The sequence below is a fragment of the Hyperoodon ampullatus genome, assembly GCF_949752795.1.
Source record: "Hyperoodon ampullatus genome assembly, chromosome: 15".
Classification (NCBI taxonomy): domain Eukaryota; kingdom Metazoa; phylum Chordata; class Mammalia; order Artiodactyla; family Ziphiidae; genus Hyperoodon; species Hyperoodon ampullatus.
In genome coordinates, this window is record NC_136928.1 from 57,435,618 (window position 1) to 57,455,655 (window position 20,038).

A 20,038-nucleotide genomic window follows, 5' to 3' on the forward strand; every position below is an offset into this window, starting at 1 on the left:
GCATCAAATTTTCATTCTTTTGCACAGGCCCTTTCCCTGTCTCTTAGTGGTGAATTCCTACTTTAACTTCAAGACCCAGCTCAAATGTTATTTCTTTCCTTAAAATTTCCATTGACTTTCCTAATTATTTTTACCTCTGGGTTCTCACAGAACTTTATACATGCCTGGATTGTACATTAATCAAACTATAATACAGTCCAAGGGTCAGCAAACCTTTTCTGTAAATGACCATATAGTAAATATTTTAGGCTTTGTGGACTTTGTATGTTTCTCTCTGTCACAGTTGCTCACCTCTGCTGTTTTAGTACAAAAACAGACATAGATAGTATGTAAATGAATGAGTGTGACTGTATTCCAATATAACTTTACATGGACACTAAAATTTGAATTTCACAGAATTGTCACATGTCAAGAAATAATATTCTTCTTTTGAAAACCCTCCCTAACCATTTAAAAATATGAAAACCATGGGCTTCCCTGATGGCGCAGTGGTTGACAGTCTGCCTGCTGGCGTGGGGGACGAGTGTTTGTGCCCCGGTCCGGGAGGATCCCACATGCCGCGGAGTGGCTGGGCCCGTGAGCCATGGCCACTGAGCCTGCACGTCCGGAGCCTGTGCTCTGCAACGGGAGAGGCCGCGGCAGTGGGAGGCCCGGTACCGCAAAAAAAATAAATAAATAAAAATATGAAAACCATTCATAGTCCCTGGGCTATACAAAATCAGGCGACAGGCTAGATTTGGCCCACTGGCCATAATTTGCTGACCCTGGATCTAATCTGTTTGTTTATTATTTCAATTACTCATGTATTCATTCATTTATGAAATAAATATTCATTTACTGGTATCCTTCTAGGCACTGTGAATGCAGTGGTAAGAGACACCAACATATTATTAAGGCAGAATCTTTCTTCTGTGTTAGACTGAGCTTGCTGAGTTCAGAGACTTTCTATTCCATCTCTGCCCCCCAAGAATAGTACATTTCCTGTTACATTTTGAGATGAAGTAATGAATGATTCAACAAAGGAATAAGCGATTATGGCTTTGCTAATTATTTCTCCTGTGACTATGTGGTTATGCTGTCTTATAATGTGAATGTGAAAGAGAAATGCTACTAAAGACAAGTGAGTGATAAATTTTTAACAAAGGTTATTTTGGAAAGATCTTTGTTGAGTCTAGATATGAGGGTAAAGTTTACATTTTGTCTGTTTTGTCAATGAGAAGAGCTACCAAAGTGATATACTTTGAGATGTATTGGCTATTCTCTGATGAATCTTCTCTATGTAATTTTTGGTATGAACCCTTTAATTAACATTTAACTTTTATAATGCAGTCATAGGGTAGATGGATAAACTGTGAGGGAGGGGACTTTTTAACTAAAGGGACATTTTCTCTCATTTGGATGTGCCAAATGACATCTATACATCCTACAAATCGTGTATTTTAAGGATTAAAACCTTGGGTTGAGTTATAATAACACATTATGTTAAGTAATTCGTTTACTCATAGATATTAGCTTTTCTCTTAGCACATTGCATTTATGTGGTTTTTCAAGGTATTGGCATACGACCTTAAAATACTTGTTACTTCAAATAACTTTAATGATGAAAATGTGATAATGCATATTTTCTTTTTATAGGCGAGATAAACTTTGGATTTGCATGGAGTTTTGTGGAGGTGGTTCTTTACAGGATATTTATCATGGTAAGACCAAAGTATATGTGAAAGAGATTAAGTAGAATTTCTTAAAATATAGTTATTTACTATGTTAAACATTAATGTTGTTTTGAGAAAAGTGTGTTTTATCATTATGCTATTTGGATACATAAGGAAATTTAAGATATATACAGACGAAAGGAGCATTCACTTTATAAGTTGAGAAATTACACGCAGTTGAATTATTTGCTAATTCTAAAGAAGGCATATTATATATAGTTAGTTCAGTTGGAATAGGAAACAGGAAAGGATAGATTTTCTGGAACTGTTTTAGAAGGCTTAATGAAGAAAGTGGGCTTTAAATTGGTCTTTAAAAGATAGGTAAACCATGGATACAAAGAAGAGACACAAGTATACTCCAGGAGTTGAAACAGCAGCACAGTGATGGGAAGGTGTGACATGTTAGATCACTCTCACTGGTCTGTCTGGGGTGTATTTGGAGAGTGTGGTCAGATCTAGAGAGCCTTGAAAGCCGGAAGGAGGGACTTCCCTGGTGGTCCAGTGGTTAAGACTCCACACTTCCACTGCAAGGGGCACAGGTTGGATCCGTGGTTGGGGAACTAGGATACTGCATGCCAGGCCACATGGCCAAAAGAAAGCCAGAAGGAAAAACATGGGAACATTTCTGCTTCATGAAAAGTTATTTCTGAGACTTCCCTGGTGGCACAGTGGTTAAGAATCAACCTGCCATTGCAGTGGACATGGGTTTGAGCCCTGGTCTGGGAAGATCCCACACGCTGCAGATCACCTAAGCCCAGCTGCCACAACTACTGAGCCCACGTGCCACAACTATTGAAGCCCACATTTGTAGAGCCCATGCTCTGCAACAAGGTAAACCACTGCACTGTGAAGCCCGTGCACCACAACAAAGGGTAAGCCCCGCTCGCCACAACTAGAGAAAGCCCACACACAGCAACAAAGACCCAACACAGGCAATCAATCAATCAATCAATCAATAAAAAAAATAAAACAATGTTTCAAATGTATTTAAAAAAAAAGTGAAGGGCAGACAGCAGAAGCAAGAAGAACTACAGTCCTGCAGCCTGCAGAACAAAAACCACAATCACAGAAAGACAGACAAAATTAAAAGGCAGAGGACTATGTCCAAGATGAAGGAACAGTATAAAACCCCAGAAAAACAATTAAATGAAGTGGAGATAGTCAACCTTCCAGAAAAAGAATTCAGAATAATGACAGTGACGATGATCCAGGACCTCAGAAAAAGAATGGACAAAGATCGAGAAGATGCAAGAAATGTTTAACAAACCCTAGAAGAATTAAAGAACCAACAGACAGAAATGAACAATAAAATAACTGAAATGAAAAATACACTAGAAGAAATCAGTAGCAGAATAACTCAGGCTGAAGAACGGATAAGTGACCTGGAAGACAGAATGGTGGAAATCACTACCGTGGAACAGAATAAAGAAAAAAGAATGATAAGAAATGAAGACAGCCTAAGAGACCTCTGGGACAACATTAAATGCACCAACAATCACATTATAGGGGCCCCAGAAGGAGAAGAGAGAGAGAAAGGACCTGAGAAAATATTTCAAAAGGTTATAGTCAGAAACTTCTCATGGGAAAGGAAATAGCCACCCAAGCCCAGGAAGCTCAGAGAGTCCCAGACAGGATAAGCCCAAGGAGAAGCACACAGAGACACATTGTAATCAAACTGACAAAAATTATTAAAAGCAACAAGGGAAAAACAACAAATAACATACAAGGGAACTCCCATAAGGTTAACAGCTGATTTCTCAGCAGAAACTCTACAAGCCAGAGGGAATGGCACGATATATTTAAAGTGATAAAAGTGAAGAACCTACAAACAAGAATACTCTACCCAGCAAGGTTCTCATTCAGATTTGACAGAGAAATCAGAAGCTTTACAAACAAGAAAAAGCTAAGAGAATTCAGCACCACCAAACCAGCTCTACATGAAATCCTAAAGGAACTTCTCTAAGTGGGAAACACAAGAGAAGAAAAGGACCTACAAAAACAATTAAGAAAAAGGTAATAGGAACATACATATTGATAATTACCTTAAATGTGAATGGATTAAATGCTCCAACCAAAAGACACAGGCTCGCTGAATGGATATAAAAACAAGACCTGTATATATGCTGTCTAAAAGAGACCCACTAAAGACTTAGGGACACATACAGACTGAAAGTGAGGGGATGGAAAAACATATTCCATGCAAGTGGAAATCAAAAGAAAGCTAGAGTAGCAATACTCATATCAGATGAAATAGACTTTAAAATAGAGAATGTTACAAGAGACAAGGAAGGACACTCCATAATGACCAAGGGATCAATCCAAGAAGAAGATGCAACAATTATAAATATATGTGCACCCAAAATAGGAGCACCTCAGTACATAAGGCAAATGCTAACAGCTATAAAAGAGGAAATTGACAGTAACACAGTAATAGTGGAGTTCTTAACACCTCACACCAATGGACAGATCATCCAGACAGAAAATTAATAGGGAAACAAAAGCTTTAAATGACACAGTAGACCACATAGATTTAATTGATATTTATAGGACATTCCATCCCAAAACAGCAGATCACACTTTCTTCTCAAGTGCACATGGAACATTCTCCAAGATAGATCACATCTTGGGTCACAAATCCAGCCTCGGTAAATTTTAAAAAATTGAAATCATATCAAGCATCTTTTCCGACCACAACACTATGAGATTAAAAATCAATTACAGGGAAAAAAAACATAAAAAACATAAACACATGGAGGCTAAATAATATACTACTAAATAACCAGGAAATCACTGAAGAAATCAAAGAGGAAATCAAAAAATACCTAGAGACAAATGACAATGAAAATATGATGATCCAAAACCTATGGGATGCAGCAAAAGCAGTTCTAAGAGGGAAATTTATAGCAGTACAATCCACCTCAAGAAAAAAGAAAAATCTCAAACAGTCTAACCTTACACCTAAAGGAACTAGAGAAAGAAGAACAAACAAAACCCAAAGTTAGTAGAAGGAAAGAAATCATAAAGATCAGAGTAGAAATAAATGAAATAGAAACAAAACAGTAGCAAAGATCAATGAAACTAAAACCTGGTTCTTTGAGAAGATAATCAAAATTGATAAACCTTTAGCCAGACTCATCAAGAAAAAGAGGGAGAGGACTCAAATCAATAAAATTAGAAATGAAAAAGGAGAAGTTACAACAGACCCCGTAGAAATACAAAGCATCGTTAAGAGACTATTACAAGCAACTCTATGCCAATAAAATGGACAACCTGGAAGAAAGGGACAAATTCTTAGAAAAGCACAACCTTCCAAAACTGAACCAGGAAGAAATAGAAAATATAAACAGACCAGTCACAAGCACTGAAATTGAAACTGTGATTAAAAATCTTCCAAGAAACAAAAGTCCAGGACCAGATGGTTTCAGAGGTGAATTCTGTCAAACATGTAGAGAAGAGCTAACACCCATCCTCCTCAGACTCTTTCAAAATATTGCAGAGGACGAACACTCCCAAACTCATTCTACAAGGCCACCATCACTCTGATACTAAAACCAGACGAAGATACTACAAAAAAGAGCAAATTACAGACCAGTATCACTGATGAATATAGATGCAAAAATCCTCAACAAAGTACTAGCAAACAAAATCCAACAACACATTAAAAGGATCATACACCATGATCAAGTGGGATTTATCCCAGGGATGCAAGGTTTCTTCAGTATACACAAATCAGTCAATGTGATACACCACATTAACAGATTGAAGAATAAAAACCATCTGATCATCTCAATAGATGCAGAAAAAACTTTTGACAAAATTTTACACACATTTATGATTAAAACTCTCCAGAGGGCTTCCCTGGTGGCTCAGTGGTTAAGAATCTGCCTGCCAATGCAGGGGACACGGGTTTGAGCCCTGGTCCAGGAAGATCCCACATGCCATGGAGCAACTAAGCCCGTGTGCCATAACTACTGAGCCTGCGCACCACAAGTACTGAAGCCCACGTACCACAACTACTGAAGCCCACGCACCTAGAGCCCGTGCTCCACAACAAGAGAAGCCACCACAACAAGAAGCCCGCACACCACAGCAAAGAGTAGCCCTGGCTCACCACAACTAGAGAAAGCCCACGTGCAGCAGTGAAGACCCAGTGCAGCCAAAAACAAATAAATAAGTGAATTTATTTAAAAAAAAAAAAAACTCTCCAGAAAATGGGCATAGAGGGAACCTACCTCAACATAACAAAGGCCATATATGACAGACCCACAACAAACATCATTCTCAGTGGTGAAAAACTGAAAGCATTTACTTTAAAATCAGGAACAAGACAGGAATGTCCACTCTCACCACTCTTATTCAGCAGTTTTGGAAGTCCTAGCCACAGTAATCAGAAGAAAAATAAAAGGAATTCGACTTGGAAAAGAAGTAAAACTGTCACTGTTTGCAGATGACATGGTACTATACATAGAAAATGCTAAAGATGACACCAGAAAACTACTAGAGCTAATGAATGATTTTGGTAAAGTTACAGGATACAAAATTAATGCACAGAAATCTCTTGCATTCCTGTACACTAACAACGAAAGATCAGAAAGAGAAATTTAGGAAACAATCCCATTGACCACTGCAGCAAAAAGAATAAAATACCTAGGAATAAACCTACCTAAGGAGGTAAAAGACCTGTACTCAGAAAACTTAAGACACTGATGAAAGAAATCAAAAATAACACAAACAGATGCAGAGATATACCATGTTCTTGGATTGGAAGAATCAATATTGTGAAAATGACTATACTACCCATAGCAGTCTACAGATTCAGTGCAATCCCTATCAAATTACCAATGGCATTTTTTATGGAACTAGAACAAAAAATCTTAAAATTTGTATGGAGACACAAAAGACCCCAAATAGCCAAAGCAATCTTGAGAAAAAAATAACAGAACTGGGGCTTCCCTGGTGGCGCAGTGGTTGAGAGTCCGCCTGCCGATGCAGGGGACGCGGGTTCATGCCACGGTTTGGGAAGATCCCACGTGCCGCAGAGCGGCTAGGCCCATGAGCCATGGCTGCTGAGCCTGCGCGTCTGGAGCCTGTGCTCAACCACGGGAGAAGCCACAACAGTGAGAGGCCCGCGTACCTCAAAAAAAAAAAAAAAAAGACGGAGCTGGAGGAATCAGACTCCCTGACTTCAGACTATACTACAAAGCTACAGTAATCAAGATAGTATGGTACTGGCACAAAAACAGAAATATAGATCAGTGAAACATGATAGAAAGCCCAGAGATGAACCCACACACCTACGGTCAACTAATCTATGACAAAGGAGGCAAGAAAAAAAACTATTTTCTGAGAATATATTTTTTTAGGTGTGTGGCTATTCTTCATATTTGAGAAAATTTTCCTTTTTATTAATGACATTTTGATTTCAAAGATTTAGTGAAAATTGAGAAATATTTGTCATCATTTTGCATTGCAGAACATACATGGTATTTCTGGAAGCTTGTTATAAATTCAAAAAGCTATTTTCCCCTTTTTTTGTCTTCATTTGGACTGATTTCTCTACTATTGTTTCCACACTTACTGATTTAATTTCCTTCTTCCTGAAGTTTTTTTCAGCTAGGCCTCTAGTGGTAAACTCTCAGTCATTGATCCTCATTCTCAAATGATAGTTTAAGTGGACATAGGCACATTTTCTCCGTTGACAGGTATTTTTGTTAGCGTTTCAAAGATGCTGCACTATTGTCTTCTAGTTTCTGTAGTTGTTGGTACCTTCTGCTGACTTGATCCTTTACAGGTAATCTTCCTTTCTTTGTAATTGCTTTTAAGATTTTTCTCTTTATTTCTGGTGCTTCTAGTATCTAAATGTAGATTTACTTTTCCTGCTTGGGACTTGAAGTGCTTACGTCCAAGATTTTAGTTCTTTTATCAAGTCTGACAATGATCAATTATTATCCCTTCAAATATTTTCTCCTTCAGGTTCTCTGATCTCTCCTTCTAGAATTTCAGTTTGATGTACATTAGCTCTCCATGTCTCTTAAAGTGAGCTTCATTTTTCCACTTTTTAATCCCTCAGAGCACTGAGGGTACTCATAACCATCTTCCAGTTCACTGATTGTACACCTAATTTGGTGACCATATTTTTCATTTCTAGAAATTATTTGGTTCTATTTCACATCTCTTTCCATTTTTTGTCTTATTCTTTCCTTGTAATTTTTCATCCCTTCTTCTATATCTTTAGTTTATTTAAGCATACTTATTTTTTAGTCTTAGATTGTTTGGTAATCCCATCAGATATACATGATTGGTCTTAGGTGTCTGATTCTGTTTTCTTCATTAAGAAGCAAGAAAGCCAATTTAGTTACAGAGATAGGTTGTCATGATTGTTATTCCATTTCAACCCTCTGATGGAAGTAACATAGTAATATGAATCTGTTAGTACTGATTTGTTTATATAGCAACTGGGTCAGTGGAAGAAATAATTTCGTATTAACTTGGATGCTCTCAAACATGCATGCTGAGAATATACAGGCTTATATGCAGCCCCAAACCCTGTCTTTCTCTGTATGCACACCTTTGATTGCACCCAGGTTTCTACCAGATAACCTCCTCATGGCAACGTATACTCCTCTTTGGCTGTAGTCTACACTGCTGTCTACTTGCATCGCCATATAAAACATATACCTCCATTTCTCCCTGTGCGTGTCTCTTTCCTCCTCTCCTCTCTCTATTTCATCATGTTGTCATTCTATGGGGAGTAGAATAAATATCCTGGATTACCTTATTTGGTGAAAGACAAGTTCTACTTTTCTAATTACCACAGTGCTTGTGGGTTTTTGTTTCTTTGCTGGTGTATACAAACCAAATTTGATCCATCATGCAAAATTTTTTTGATTAAAGCCTCCTTTCTAAAATTATTTCCACTTATTTATAAAGTACCATTAAGCCAAATTTTATATTTTCTCTTATGTCCTTAATTCCATCATTTACTCCAAATTGTTTTAAATTTAACTCTCCTGAAAGGAGAACTATATTAGTTATCTATTGCTGTATAACAATGATCTTAAAATTTGTCATCTTAAAACAAACATTTATTATCTCAGTTACTAAGGGTCAAGAATTCAAGAATGGCTTAATTGGGTGATTTCCCTTGCAGGACAGGGCAAAACATGCATAAGACATTTGGTCCATGCCAAAAATCCTTGAAATTTTGTCCTGTCCAGAATGTCCATGAGCGTATTTGGTTCATGCCACATGGTTTTGGACAGGACCAGATATCAAGGATCTTTTGGCACGGACCCAATGTCTTATGGACATTTTGGGCAGGACCAAATATGAACAAATATCAAGAGCCTTTTGCTGGGACCAAAAGTCTTAGGGAGGTTTGGGGCAGGACCAAATGTCTGAAAACTGGATGATTCTAGCTCGTGGTCACTCATGAGGGTGCAGTCAAGCTCTTGGCTGGAACTATAGTCATCTGAAGGCTTGACTAAGGTTGGAGGATTTGCTTTCAAGATGATTCACTTACATGGCTCTTGGCAGGAGGTCTCAATTCCTTGCCACAAGGATCTCGCTATAGGACAGCTTGAGTGTCTTCACAGGATGGCAGCTGGCTTCTCCCAGAGGAAATGATGCCAGAGAGCAAGGAGGAAGCCATAAAACCTTTTATGATGTAGTCTCAGGATTTGCATTCTGTTACTACCACCACAATTTTTTCTTTAGAAGCAAGTCATTTCTGTCCAGCCCACACTCAGGAAGGGAATTAAGTTCCAGCTCTTGAGGGGGATGTATTAGAGAATTCATGGACATATTTTGACCACAAGGGTGAGGGCAGCAGGGCAACTTTTGACTTTACATTTTTTCATGAGTTCCTTCTCCTCTCCTTTTGTTTACTTTTTCTTTGAGAACTAACATTAGAACCTTTTGTTGTTCCAACATAATAGATTTTTTGTCTCTATTTTTCACTGAACATTTTTCTTTCTGTTTAATATTGTCCTTTAACAACTTTATGCATTCTGTTATATCATTTATGGTGATTTTTTTTTTCTCATTTGTTTCATAATTTTGAGATCATCTTCAGGGGGAATTCTGTATGGCTTTTGAGAGTGTGTCCTTCCGACAGTGTTGAATTTTTTTTTCCCTGGGACCCCAGTGACCTCATTGTTTTCTATATATATTTGAACCCTAAACCTGAGTGAAGAAGAGGCCTTTTAAATTCTAAGAGGAAACATTTTTTCTCTTGTCCACATCCCAGGCCGTGACACACAAATCCCTAGTCATCTCCTGGTGCTAGTCCACTATTTTTTGAGGATTCTGGTTTTATGTGGGTGTTTGTTTTAACTCTTCCTCTGCAGAGCTATAACCTTTTCTTCTGTGCCCATGTAGGGGATAAAACTAAAGCCCTAGCTTACTAAGATTGGCCTTCCCCTAAGAGACAACTAGACTATTTGTCGTTTTTACCATTCTGTTTTTCATTTTCGTTTTTGCGTTTGGCTTCTGGACAAGTCTCTTACTGTTTATGAGCTTAGCTAGGCATTTAAAAGATTATTTAAAATTCTTTTTCCTGGTGTTACTTTCAGGGTTTTCAGGTTATCTTATTTGCTGTATTGTGGGAACACACATCTCAAGAAGGCCTGTCTTACTGGATGAGAGTAGGCTTACAAGCCACAGAAGTTAGTTACTATATGGTTTATCCTCATTTAAACTTAGCCTTGTCCCCAAAAGAATCTAAGTGAAACAGATTTCTCTCTTCCACAATTGTAAAATACAAGTACTCTGAACCACGCATTTTTACAAAGCTGTTAAGTTTAGGTAAATGGGAGATCACTGTCTAGCACGTGATTTCATGGTTGGAATTTGATTCAGTTTCTAGAATAGTTTTTCCCTCCTAACTTACTTCTTTATTCTAAAGTGATTTAATAGTGAGAAAGAGAAAACTATTTAAATGTTTTTCATAGTCGAAAGATGTGCCCAAAGGAAATATTCAAATATTATATGATTAAGCTATGTATATTGATATGGAAAGATGTCCATGATAAATGAAAAGGCAAGTTTCAGAATTGTATGTGTGATATGATTCCATTTATGTTTATGTGTTTGTGCACTACATACCTGTACTATATAAAACATCTATGCATTAAGTCATCTGGTAGACTATAGGCCAAACTATTGGTATTGTTTATTATTGAGTAATACTGGTTTAGATAAGGAAAAAACCTGTCTCTGTTGATTGGAATTTTTTATATTGAACATGTATTAATTTTATATCTATAAAGCTAATAATTTTAGGGAAAAAGTATTGATTTTTAACCTTGTCAATAATACATGTTACATGTCAGTTTTTTTAAAAAGCTTTAATAAAAACTAGCTAAATGTCTTGGCCATGCTTTCTTTCTTTTAACATTTAAGAGGTAATCAGGTGTAAAAATGAAAATGTAATTAATTTCAGTGACTATTTCAATGTTTTATTCATTCCACAAACATTTACTGAGTAGCTTTTCCATGCCAGGCACTGTTCTAAACACTGGGGATACAATGAACAAATCAGATTTTTAAAAATTCCTGCCCTCATGGAGCTTACTTTTTAGTAGAATTTAAGTATATTAAGTCTATTGCTTAGTGGAACTTGTAAACTTTGTTTCTTATTGAAAAACATATTTGACTAATTTTATTAACATTAATTTTCTCCTCTTATAGTAACGGGACCTCTGTCAGAACTGCAAATTGCATATGTTAGCAGAGAAACACTACAGGTAAATTCAATGTTAATTAAAAAGTAATGTTCTTTATTAAACTAAATGTTTAATTATTGTGCATTACCTGTTAAGCAGAGTAAGGATTTAAATATTCTAGTTTGGTAAACTCTTGAATTTAATACATTTCAAAGTTGTGTAGTAAACTCAAATTATATTTGCAAATAAACACGTTAAAGCTTCAGTGTCATAATGTACCTCCTAAAATTTAAGCACTATGGACTTGTTATTTATTTTTATATTCCTCTTAATACCAAAGAAAGGCTTGAAAATTAAGCATTCTTATGGGATTGAAACTCATTCTGATACTAATTGGATATTTACTTTTAAAACGTTATTTCAAACTATTTGCAGAGTTTAGTGAAAATTATTTCTCTCAGGAAAATTAGTGGTTCAAACTGAGCTCTTCCTCTCATTTTCTCAGTTCTTTTATCTTTTCGGATACTCTGGTAAAATAAAGTGATTATCACTAGTGCTTTCTGTAATGAGTAAATAAATAAGTCAGAATACTACTCATTGATGACTTTAAATCCCAAAGTGTGTTCTGTAGTAAAGTCTTGTTAATTTTTCTTTTTTCTTGAAACTCCAGGGATTATACTATCTTCACAGTAAAGGAAAAATGCACAGGGATATAAAGGTATATATCATATGTTTACCTAATGGCCCTCTCTTAATTTTTAAATATTCTGACCCCAAACTGTTGAGCAAAATTATATCAGTTATTCTATTTGATGAATTTGTTGTCTTAATATGTTACTATAATAAAATTGAGTGATACTTTGAAGGGTTTATTCATTTTTTTGTAGCAGCTCTATTGAGATACAGTTCACATACAATAAAATTCACCCTTTTAAAGTGTACAATTGTGGATTCATGTTTTAATAACACATTTTAGCTTATTTGTAGTTAGTTATTTATAAAATGTAAATTAGGTCCATAGCTTCCATTAAGTTACAGTCTTTAGGAAGTTTCATGCTTTGAATATTGTAGTAAACTTTGGCAATCTTAAGGAGCTGTCATTAATAATGGATAAAAATGGATAAACTAAGCCTTGACCTTTTCTGCTGGTCTTTAACTGGCAGAGGAGAGCAGGTACACGGGGCATGCCGTGGTAAACCACTCCTATCGTAGGACTCTGAGGTTATTTCCAAAGATACTGCCGTCTTCCCAGCCTGGATATTTTCTCTGTTCGTTTATTTTTTCTTTTCTTTTCTTCTTCCTCATTCATCTTACCTCCATCTTTTTCTTTCCCCCTTTTGTTTTCTCTAACATAAAGGTTCTAACTCTTTTTTGCGGGGTATGTGGGTGTGGGAATCATGTGCTCTTTGAGTCTCTGATGAAAGCCATGGACTCTCTCCTCCAAAAATGCTCTTATGCACATGCCTTCAAATTTTGCATGAAATTTCACTGGACTCTCAGATCACCTGCTGAGATCCTCTACTTTAAGTATTGTTCATAAACCACTTAAAAGACATAAGCAAAGAGCCTTGGATTCAAAGGTGGGAGAGATCCTAAGAAGATAAATGTATCAAGAAAGATTCTGTGTCATTGGCACTTAAATGATCTAGAAGGATTGATAGATTTTTGTCAGAAATGGAAGTTGGAGTGCCTTCTAAGCAGAAGGAACAGTGTGAGCAAAGATACGGAGGTCAGAAAGTGTGGGGTCATTTTAGGGGGTATAAAGGCTGCACCATATAATTGAAGAGAAGAGAATGTAGGAGAGAGGAGATAGTGTTGGCCAGGAGGTTTGGTGCTCCATTATGCAAGAACTCGTGTGCTGGACTTCAGAGTTTGGGCCTAATTGGATAGATTCTAGCCATCACCACTATTTCTACCCTGTCTAAGCCACCATTATATTATATCTCACCTGGACTTCTGGAATAGCCTTCTAACTGGTATCCCTGCTCCCATTCTTGAGTGATCCTACAGTCAGTTCTCTACCTCACACCAAAGTGACCTTTGTAAATCAGATCTTGTCACTCTCCTGCTTATAAACCACCGTTGGCTTCCCATCATACTCAGTACAGTATTCAGATGTTTTTACTGTGGCCATTAAGGTTATGCATGATCTGGCCCCTGCTTTCCTCTCCGACCTCATCTCATACTCTTCTTCGTTGTACTCATTCTGTTCTAGGCACACTAAACTTGGAGTTCCTGGAATATGTTGAGTTCATTCTGGTTCCAGGACTTTGTATTTGCTGTTACCTCTTTCTGGAATGTTCTTCTAGATTTTGGCATGACTCTGCACCCTCTCTTCAACTAGATCTCTGCTTAAATATCCCTGCCTTAGGGAGGCCTTCCCTTCCTGCTTTATCTTCAGAGTGCTTATCTCTACCTGGCTTTGAATCATTTATTGGTTCATTCATTCATTCATCTGTGTGTGTGTGTGTGTGTGTGTGTGTGTGTGTGTGTGTTCGTTTTTAGATTTTCTTTCTCTCCTGCTTAGATGTAAACTCCTTGAGAGCTGGAACTTTTTCATTACTATAACCCCAGAGCTTGAAGTAGCATCTGGTTACTAGTAGTCTGTCAGAGAGGGATGAATGGACACCTAGATGGATGGATGGAAGAATGCATCATAAGTGCAGGTGACATGATGTAAACTGTAATTTAGAAAAATTAATCTGGAGCTGGAGAAAGACCAAACTGAAGACTCTGGCAGAAGTCTAGATAGCTAGGGCCTAATTCAAGTTGAAATCCCTATTCTAGTTTCTTTTTCCTTTTTCTCATTTCTCCCATTACTCCTTAGAGTTGCAGTAATATCAAGGGGTGCAGGTTTGGGTTATTTCTTCCTCTTTTGGGGGCTGGAAGGGGTTTCCTAGTATTTGTTACCCCGAACTTATATTTACAAAATTGATTGCATCCTGAACCATAGCGGATTACTTTTGCTTCCTCATTTAAAAGTTGCCCAAAGGCGGGGCAGGGGTGGGGAGCCTGTAGTACCTTTGAGAGGCAGTATTTCTACCTCCTCCAAAAGCTCTCAGTTTTTTGAAGATGAAGTCGTTATTATCACCTTCTTCTTTGAGCTTAGGTCAAGAAGCTAAAGTGGATAAAAATGCTGCTAGGTCATGCAAACGGGTGACATTTTAATTCTGTGGGACTGTGCCTAGTTGTTTATGTACTGAATGGCCCCAAACTCTGGGCAGAGACACATTAGGATGGACAGCCCCACAGACTAAGTAGTCAGGTTCAGTCTTACACATTAGCATCGGTTCAACTGATGTTAAGTACCTAGAAAGGGAGATGTGTTTTGGTGGTTTTGGACAGGAAACGGCAATGAAGTTTAACATGTAATTCAAGGAACTGAATAATGCCATTGTAAGGTAACAGTTTAGTATAGTGACAGCACTTGATCAGTAAGAAAATAGCATTCAGATTAAAACTAATATGTCACTTTCATAATAACATTCATATTATTTTAATAGCAGCTTTTTGCAAGGCAGAACATTTTGTAGGGATAGTCAAATTGCCTAAAAAGTGGACAGTAAATTTTCCTATGAATGTAATGGTTTAACATTTTAATTGGGCCTACTATAAATCGTTAGTATTTCTAGGGTTAAGCCTGCCACTTGTGATTATTTTAAATATATATGTTTAAACTTTTATATGTGCTTTCTGATAAAATGTTTCCTACTTTAACTAAAATGTTCTCACTTTGAAGGGAGCTAACATTCTATTAACGGATAATGGTCATGTGAAATTAGGTAAGTAAATTTGAATTTCGTCACTTGCACAAATTTATTCCAAAACATAGTAAGTTTATGTTTTCCTCTATAGGGCTAGGTTTCCCCTCCCTCAGCAGCATCTATATATCTTTAGGTGGAAATCTCACTGCAGGACATGACATATGTAATCTCTCTGTATCTATTTCTTCTTCTCTTAAGTGGGGATAAAGTCTATCCTTCACATGGGACAGATTCATTATAAAGATACAGTGAAATAATATCCCTAAAAAATTCTTTCACCTCTAACCCTAGAAGTGGGACTTCTAGTAAGAAATCTATACGAGATTACCTTGTGACCAAAAAATAAGACAAACAAACAAAAGCCAAAAACTCAATAATGCAAAAAATCCTACCTGCTTATACAAGCTTTTAAAATAAAACACTGTATTAGTTATATAAGAATGTAATTTAGATGCTGAATCGTGCTTTATTTGAAACTGTAACTTTTGATTGTCAAGTTATTAAAACAGTTCAATACCTAAATAATAACTTAATCTGAAAGTTTAAGACAGGAAACATGTACAGTATAGTAACTTTATAAACAAAGTTATGTCTGTTAGGTATTAAATGAAGTATTTAATAACAAATATGAAACAATTATTTTGAACTACATATCACTATAAAATCAAAATTCAAGCAAATATTTATCTTCTAAAAATATGATTAAACTATTTTGACCTATAGCCTATAATAGAGACTAATCAGATTTAAAAGTATCATAATTTACATATAATAAAATTTTCCTAAGCTACCTCTAAATATGAGAAAAGCAGTTATCTAACTATTGATGGCTTAGTGAACAGTTTCCATCTGCAATTTAAAATTTGTGTCAATATTATGTGCCTTACTCAAAGACATCCTATATATAATATGTCTTAGTTTATAAAGATTTAGAAATCATCATTAAAAAACTAGAAAATATTAGAACTCAATATACTTAAAAAATAGCAACATAAAAATAAACTGACATAAAAATAAATTTCTTGACAGTGATTGTTATTGGTATTAGAATATATTGCTAAGGTAAGATTTTTGGGAATATTTTGTTTGTCTTTTCACGGTAGATAGATTTACCAATAGAGATTTTGTTTTTTTTAATGTCAGTTGTTATGTGTATGGCAGGAAGTGAATGCAATGTATTCCTACTTAAGGTCCCTTCCAGTGATTTTCCTTGAATTTCAGGTCCTGGGAATTAGAAATTATAACATTAAATCTGGCAGGTTAGATTCTCTCAGTTGTCTCTTTCTCATCAAAATTATTTGATCTTGACTTTTGTTGTCATTTGATTCGTGTGGGGATGTATGGGAATCCATTTAGCTGTCATACGCACTATTTTGTGATATTTTAATGCTAGTCCATTAGAGTTACAAATTTTAATGTGATGTTTGAGAATATCTCATTTCTGTGAAATTAATTTAATGGAAATAATTATTAAAAATTTCTCATGTTACTTTTAAATAATTTTACTTTATTTTATTTTCTAAACGTGTCTCTTTTTTTAATAGCTGATTTTGGAGTGTCTGCTCAGATAACAGCTACAATTGCTAAACGGAAGTCTTTCATTGGTACACCATATTGGTAATTGTATTTTAATTGATAATTTAACTTTTTGTTTTTCTATCATTATTGTATGCAGCGTTTATTAAAAAAATAGACTGAATGGTCAAAATTATTAGGACTAAAACAGATTAAGGAGGTCAGCAACAGGCTAAGTAATTTAGGCATATACACTTTTGGATGAATTACAATACATAGCCATAGAATATTCTACCATACTATTTTTTATTATGTGGAAAGGGCTTTAAAGATTGATATACTTTTAGAAACCTTGATATAGTTCCAGTTTTGCCCAAAAAAAAACCCAACTCTTGGTCCTACACATATTACATGTATTTTCACAGATTAGTCTGTATTCTGACGAATTTTTCAACATTATCTTATTCACAGTATTCCCTAGCTCAAAACTTTTTGACATATCTTGGTTGCACACAAGATCAAGTACATATTTCTTGGCATTTGGAGTCTTCCAGTGTCTGGCCTCTGTCTGCCTCATTAACTTTATTTTTTTTAAATTAATTTTATTTATTTATTTATTTTTGGCTGTGTTGGGTCTTCGTTGCTGCACACAGGCTTTCTCTAGTTGCTGCGAGTGGGGGCTACTCTTCGTTGTGGTCCATGGGCTTCTCATTGCGGTGGCTTCTCTTGTTGCAGAGCACAGGCTCTAGGCACGGGCTTCAGTAGTTGTGGCGCGCGGGCTTAGTTGCTTTGCGTCATGTGGGATCCTCTCAGACTAGGGATCAAACCCGTGTCCCCTGCATTGGCAGATGGATTCTTAACCACTGCACCACCAGGCAAGTCCCTGCCTCATTAACTTTAAGTTCTACTAGTTGCCTCCACAGACCTTCCTCTCTAGCCATATTTGTCTTCTGGGTGTTCTTTGATCATTCTATACAAACTATCTTATTCATTCATTTATTTGTTCAATAAATGTTTTTACCACTTACTATGTGCCAGATATACTGTTAGTCATTGTGCATATAGTGGTGGATAGGTATAGAGCTTTTTTGCTCACATGATTCCCTTGAAGTAACGGCACTCTGGAAATCTTAATATTCTTCAGCTTAAGTGCTACCATTCCTCCCCCAATGCCCTCCTGATCTGCCTCCTCAGCAGTGGGATAGCACTAATCTGGATGACTTCTTTTCATATTTAAGATATGATGTATACCATTTTTAATATTTGCCTTTTTATCAAACAGGTACATACTTTAAAAGTCAAATAGTGCTAAAGAGACTGATAAATTCTTCTAGTTGTGTCTTCTGCCATCTGTAGCATTATTATTTATAGGCTTTGTGTTACAATAGGTGAAGATTTTATTAATAGTTCTCTTCATTCATCATTCAGTCTTCTTATCCTTTCATTGTACTTGCTGAGTCACTTATTATACTACTATTACACTTACTGTCTTTAAAATTTTTTCTTATGTCTAATAATTTCTTCATTTTTTATTTGCTTAGTTTGTATTTTTTATCCCTGGCCAAGACTTCCATACCTCCCCATATTCTGCAATCTGAAAGATGCCTCTATGTAATTTTCCAAGCCATAAATAGTCCTGATTTTGGGAGATTTTTTTTGCTTTGTTTTAATTTGTTTTGTTTTGTTTTTATTAAAGTTAAGTCTTCCTGGGGTCCTCCTCCATCCTATTCCAATCTGAAATGTTTATTTTCTAGGTTTTTTCCATAGCTTCGCCTTGGGAATTCATTTCCTGGAATCCAAGTCTTCTTCCTTCTTCATAAATTTCTCCCTCTCTCACGTTTTGATAACTTCCTGAGAAATTTGAGGGATAAAAATTTTTGAGACTCTGCATGTCTAGCCTCACACACACACGACTGATAATTTGGATGAATATGGCATTCTAGGTTGGAATTTTTGAAGCATTGCTCTAGTGTCTTTTCTCTGATGTTGATGGAAACTGATGCCATTATGACACATGATTTTTATTTCTAACATCTTTATTGGAGTATAATCGCTTTACAGTGTTCTGTTAGTTTCTGCTGTATAACAAAGTGAATCAGCTATACATATACATGTATCCCCATATCCCCTCCCTCTTGCATCTCCCTCCCACCCCTCTAGGTGGTCACAAAGCACCAAGCTGATCTCCCTGTGCTATGCAGCTGCTTCCCACTAGCTGTCTATTTTACATTTGGTAGTGTACACATGTCAGTGGTACTCTCTCACTTCGTCCCAGCTACCCTTCCCCCTCCCCGTTTCCTCAAGTCCATTCTCTACGTCTGCGTCTTTATTCCTATCCTGCCCCTAGGTTCATCAGAACCATTTTGTTTTTTTAGATTCCATGTATATGTGTTAGCGTACAGTATTTGTTTTTCTCTTTCTGACTTACTTCACTCTGTAGAACAGACTGTAGGTCCATCCACCTCACTACAAATAGTTCAGTTTTGTTTCTTTTTATGGCTGAGTAATATTCCATTGTATATATGTGTCACATCTTCTTTATCCATTCATCTGTCGATGGACACTTAGATTGCTTCCATGTCCTGGCTATTGTAAATAGTGTTGCAGTGAACATTGTGATACATGTCTCTTTTTGAGTTATGGTTTTCTCAGGGTATATGCCCAGTAGTGGGATTGCTGGGTCGTATGGTAGTTCTATTTGTAGTTTTTTAAGGAACCTCCATACTGTTCTCCATATCAGTGGCTGTATCAATTTACATTCCCACCAACAGTGCAAGAGGGTTCCCTTTTCTCCACACCCTCTCCAGCATTTATTGTTCGTAGATTTTTTCATGATGGCCATTCTGACAGGTGTGAGGTGATACCTCATTGTAGTTTTGATTTCCATTTCTCATGATTACTGACGTTGAGCATCCTTTCATATGTTTGTTGGCAATCTGTATGTCTTCTTTGGAGAAATGTCTGTTTAGGTCTTCTGCCCATTTTTGGATTGGGTTGTTTGTTTTTTGACATTGAGCTTCATGAGCTGCTTGTATATTTTGGAGATTAATCCTTTGTCAGTTGCTTCATTTGCAAATATTTTCTCCCATTCTGCAGGTTGTCTTCTCGTCTTTTTTATGGTTTCCTTTGCTATGCAAAAGCTTTTAAGTTTCATTAGGTTCTGTTTGTTTATTTTTATTTCCATTTCTCTAAGAGGTGGGTCAGAAAGGATCTTGCTGTGATTTATGTCATGGAGTGTTCTGCCTATGTCTTCCTCTTAAGAGTTTTATAGTGTCCGGTCTTACATTTAGTTCTTTCATCCATTTTGAGTTTATTTTTGTGTACGGTGTTAGGGAGTGTTCTAATTTCATTCTTTTACATGTAGCTGTCCAGTTTTCCCAGC

General features: G+C 36.4%; 1 protein-coding gene across 3 annotated transcripts in view; it reads left to right on the top strand.

The window, feature by feature from the left end:
* MAP4K3 (mitogen-activated protein kinase kinase kinase kinase 3) overlaps positions 1–20,038 on the top strand; it is a gene marked incomplete at its 3' end in the record, with an annotated part of 191,680 nt that overhangs the window by 105,197 nt on the left and 66,445 nt on the right. For all 3 annotated transcript variants that reach the window (XM_079721504.1, XM_079721506.1, XM_079721505.1), the window contains exons 4-8: positions 1,636–1,700; positions 11,403–11,458; positions 12,048–12,095; positions 15,117–15,159; positions 16,686–16,758. In XM_079721504.1, coding sequence (XP_079577630.1) covers positions 1,636–1,700; positions 11,403–11,458; positions 12,048–12,095; positions 15,117–15,159; positions 16,686–16,758 — 285 coding nt within the window. The remainder of the gene's footprint in view (positions 1–1,635; positions 1,701–11,402; positions 11,459–12,047; positions 12,096–15,116; positions 15,160–16,685; positions 16,759–20,038) is intronic.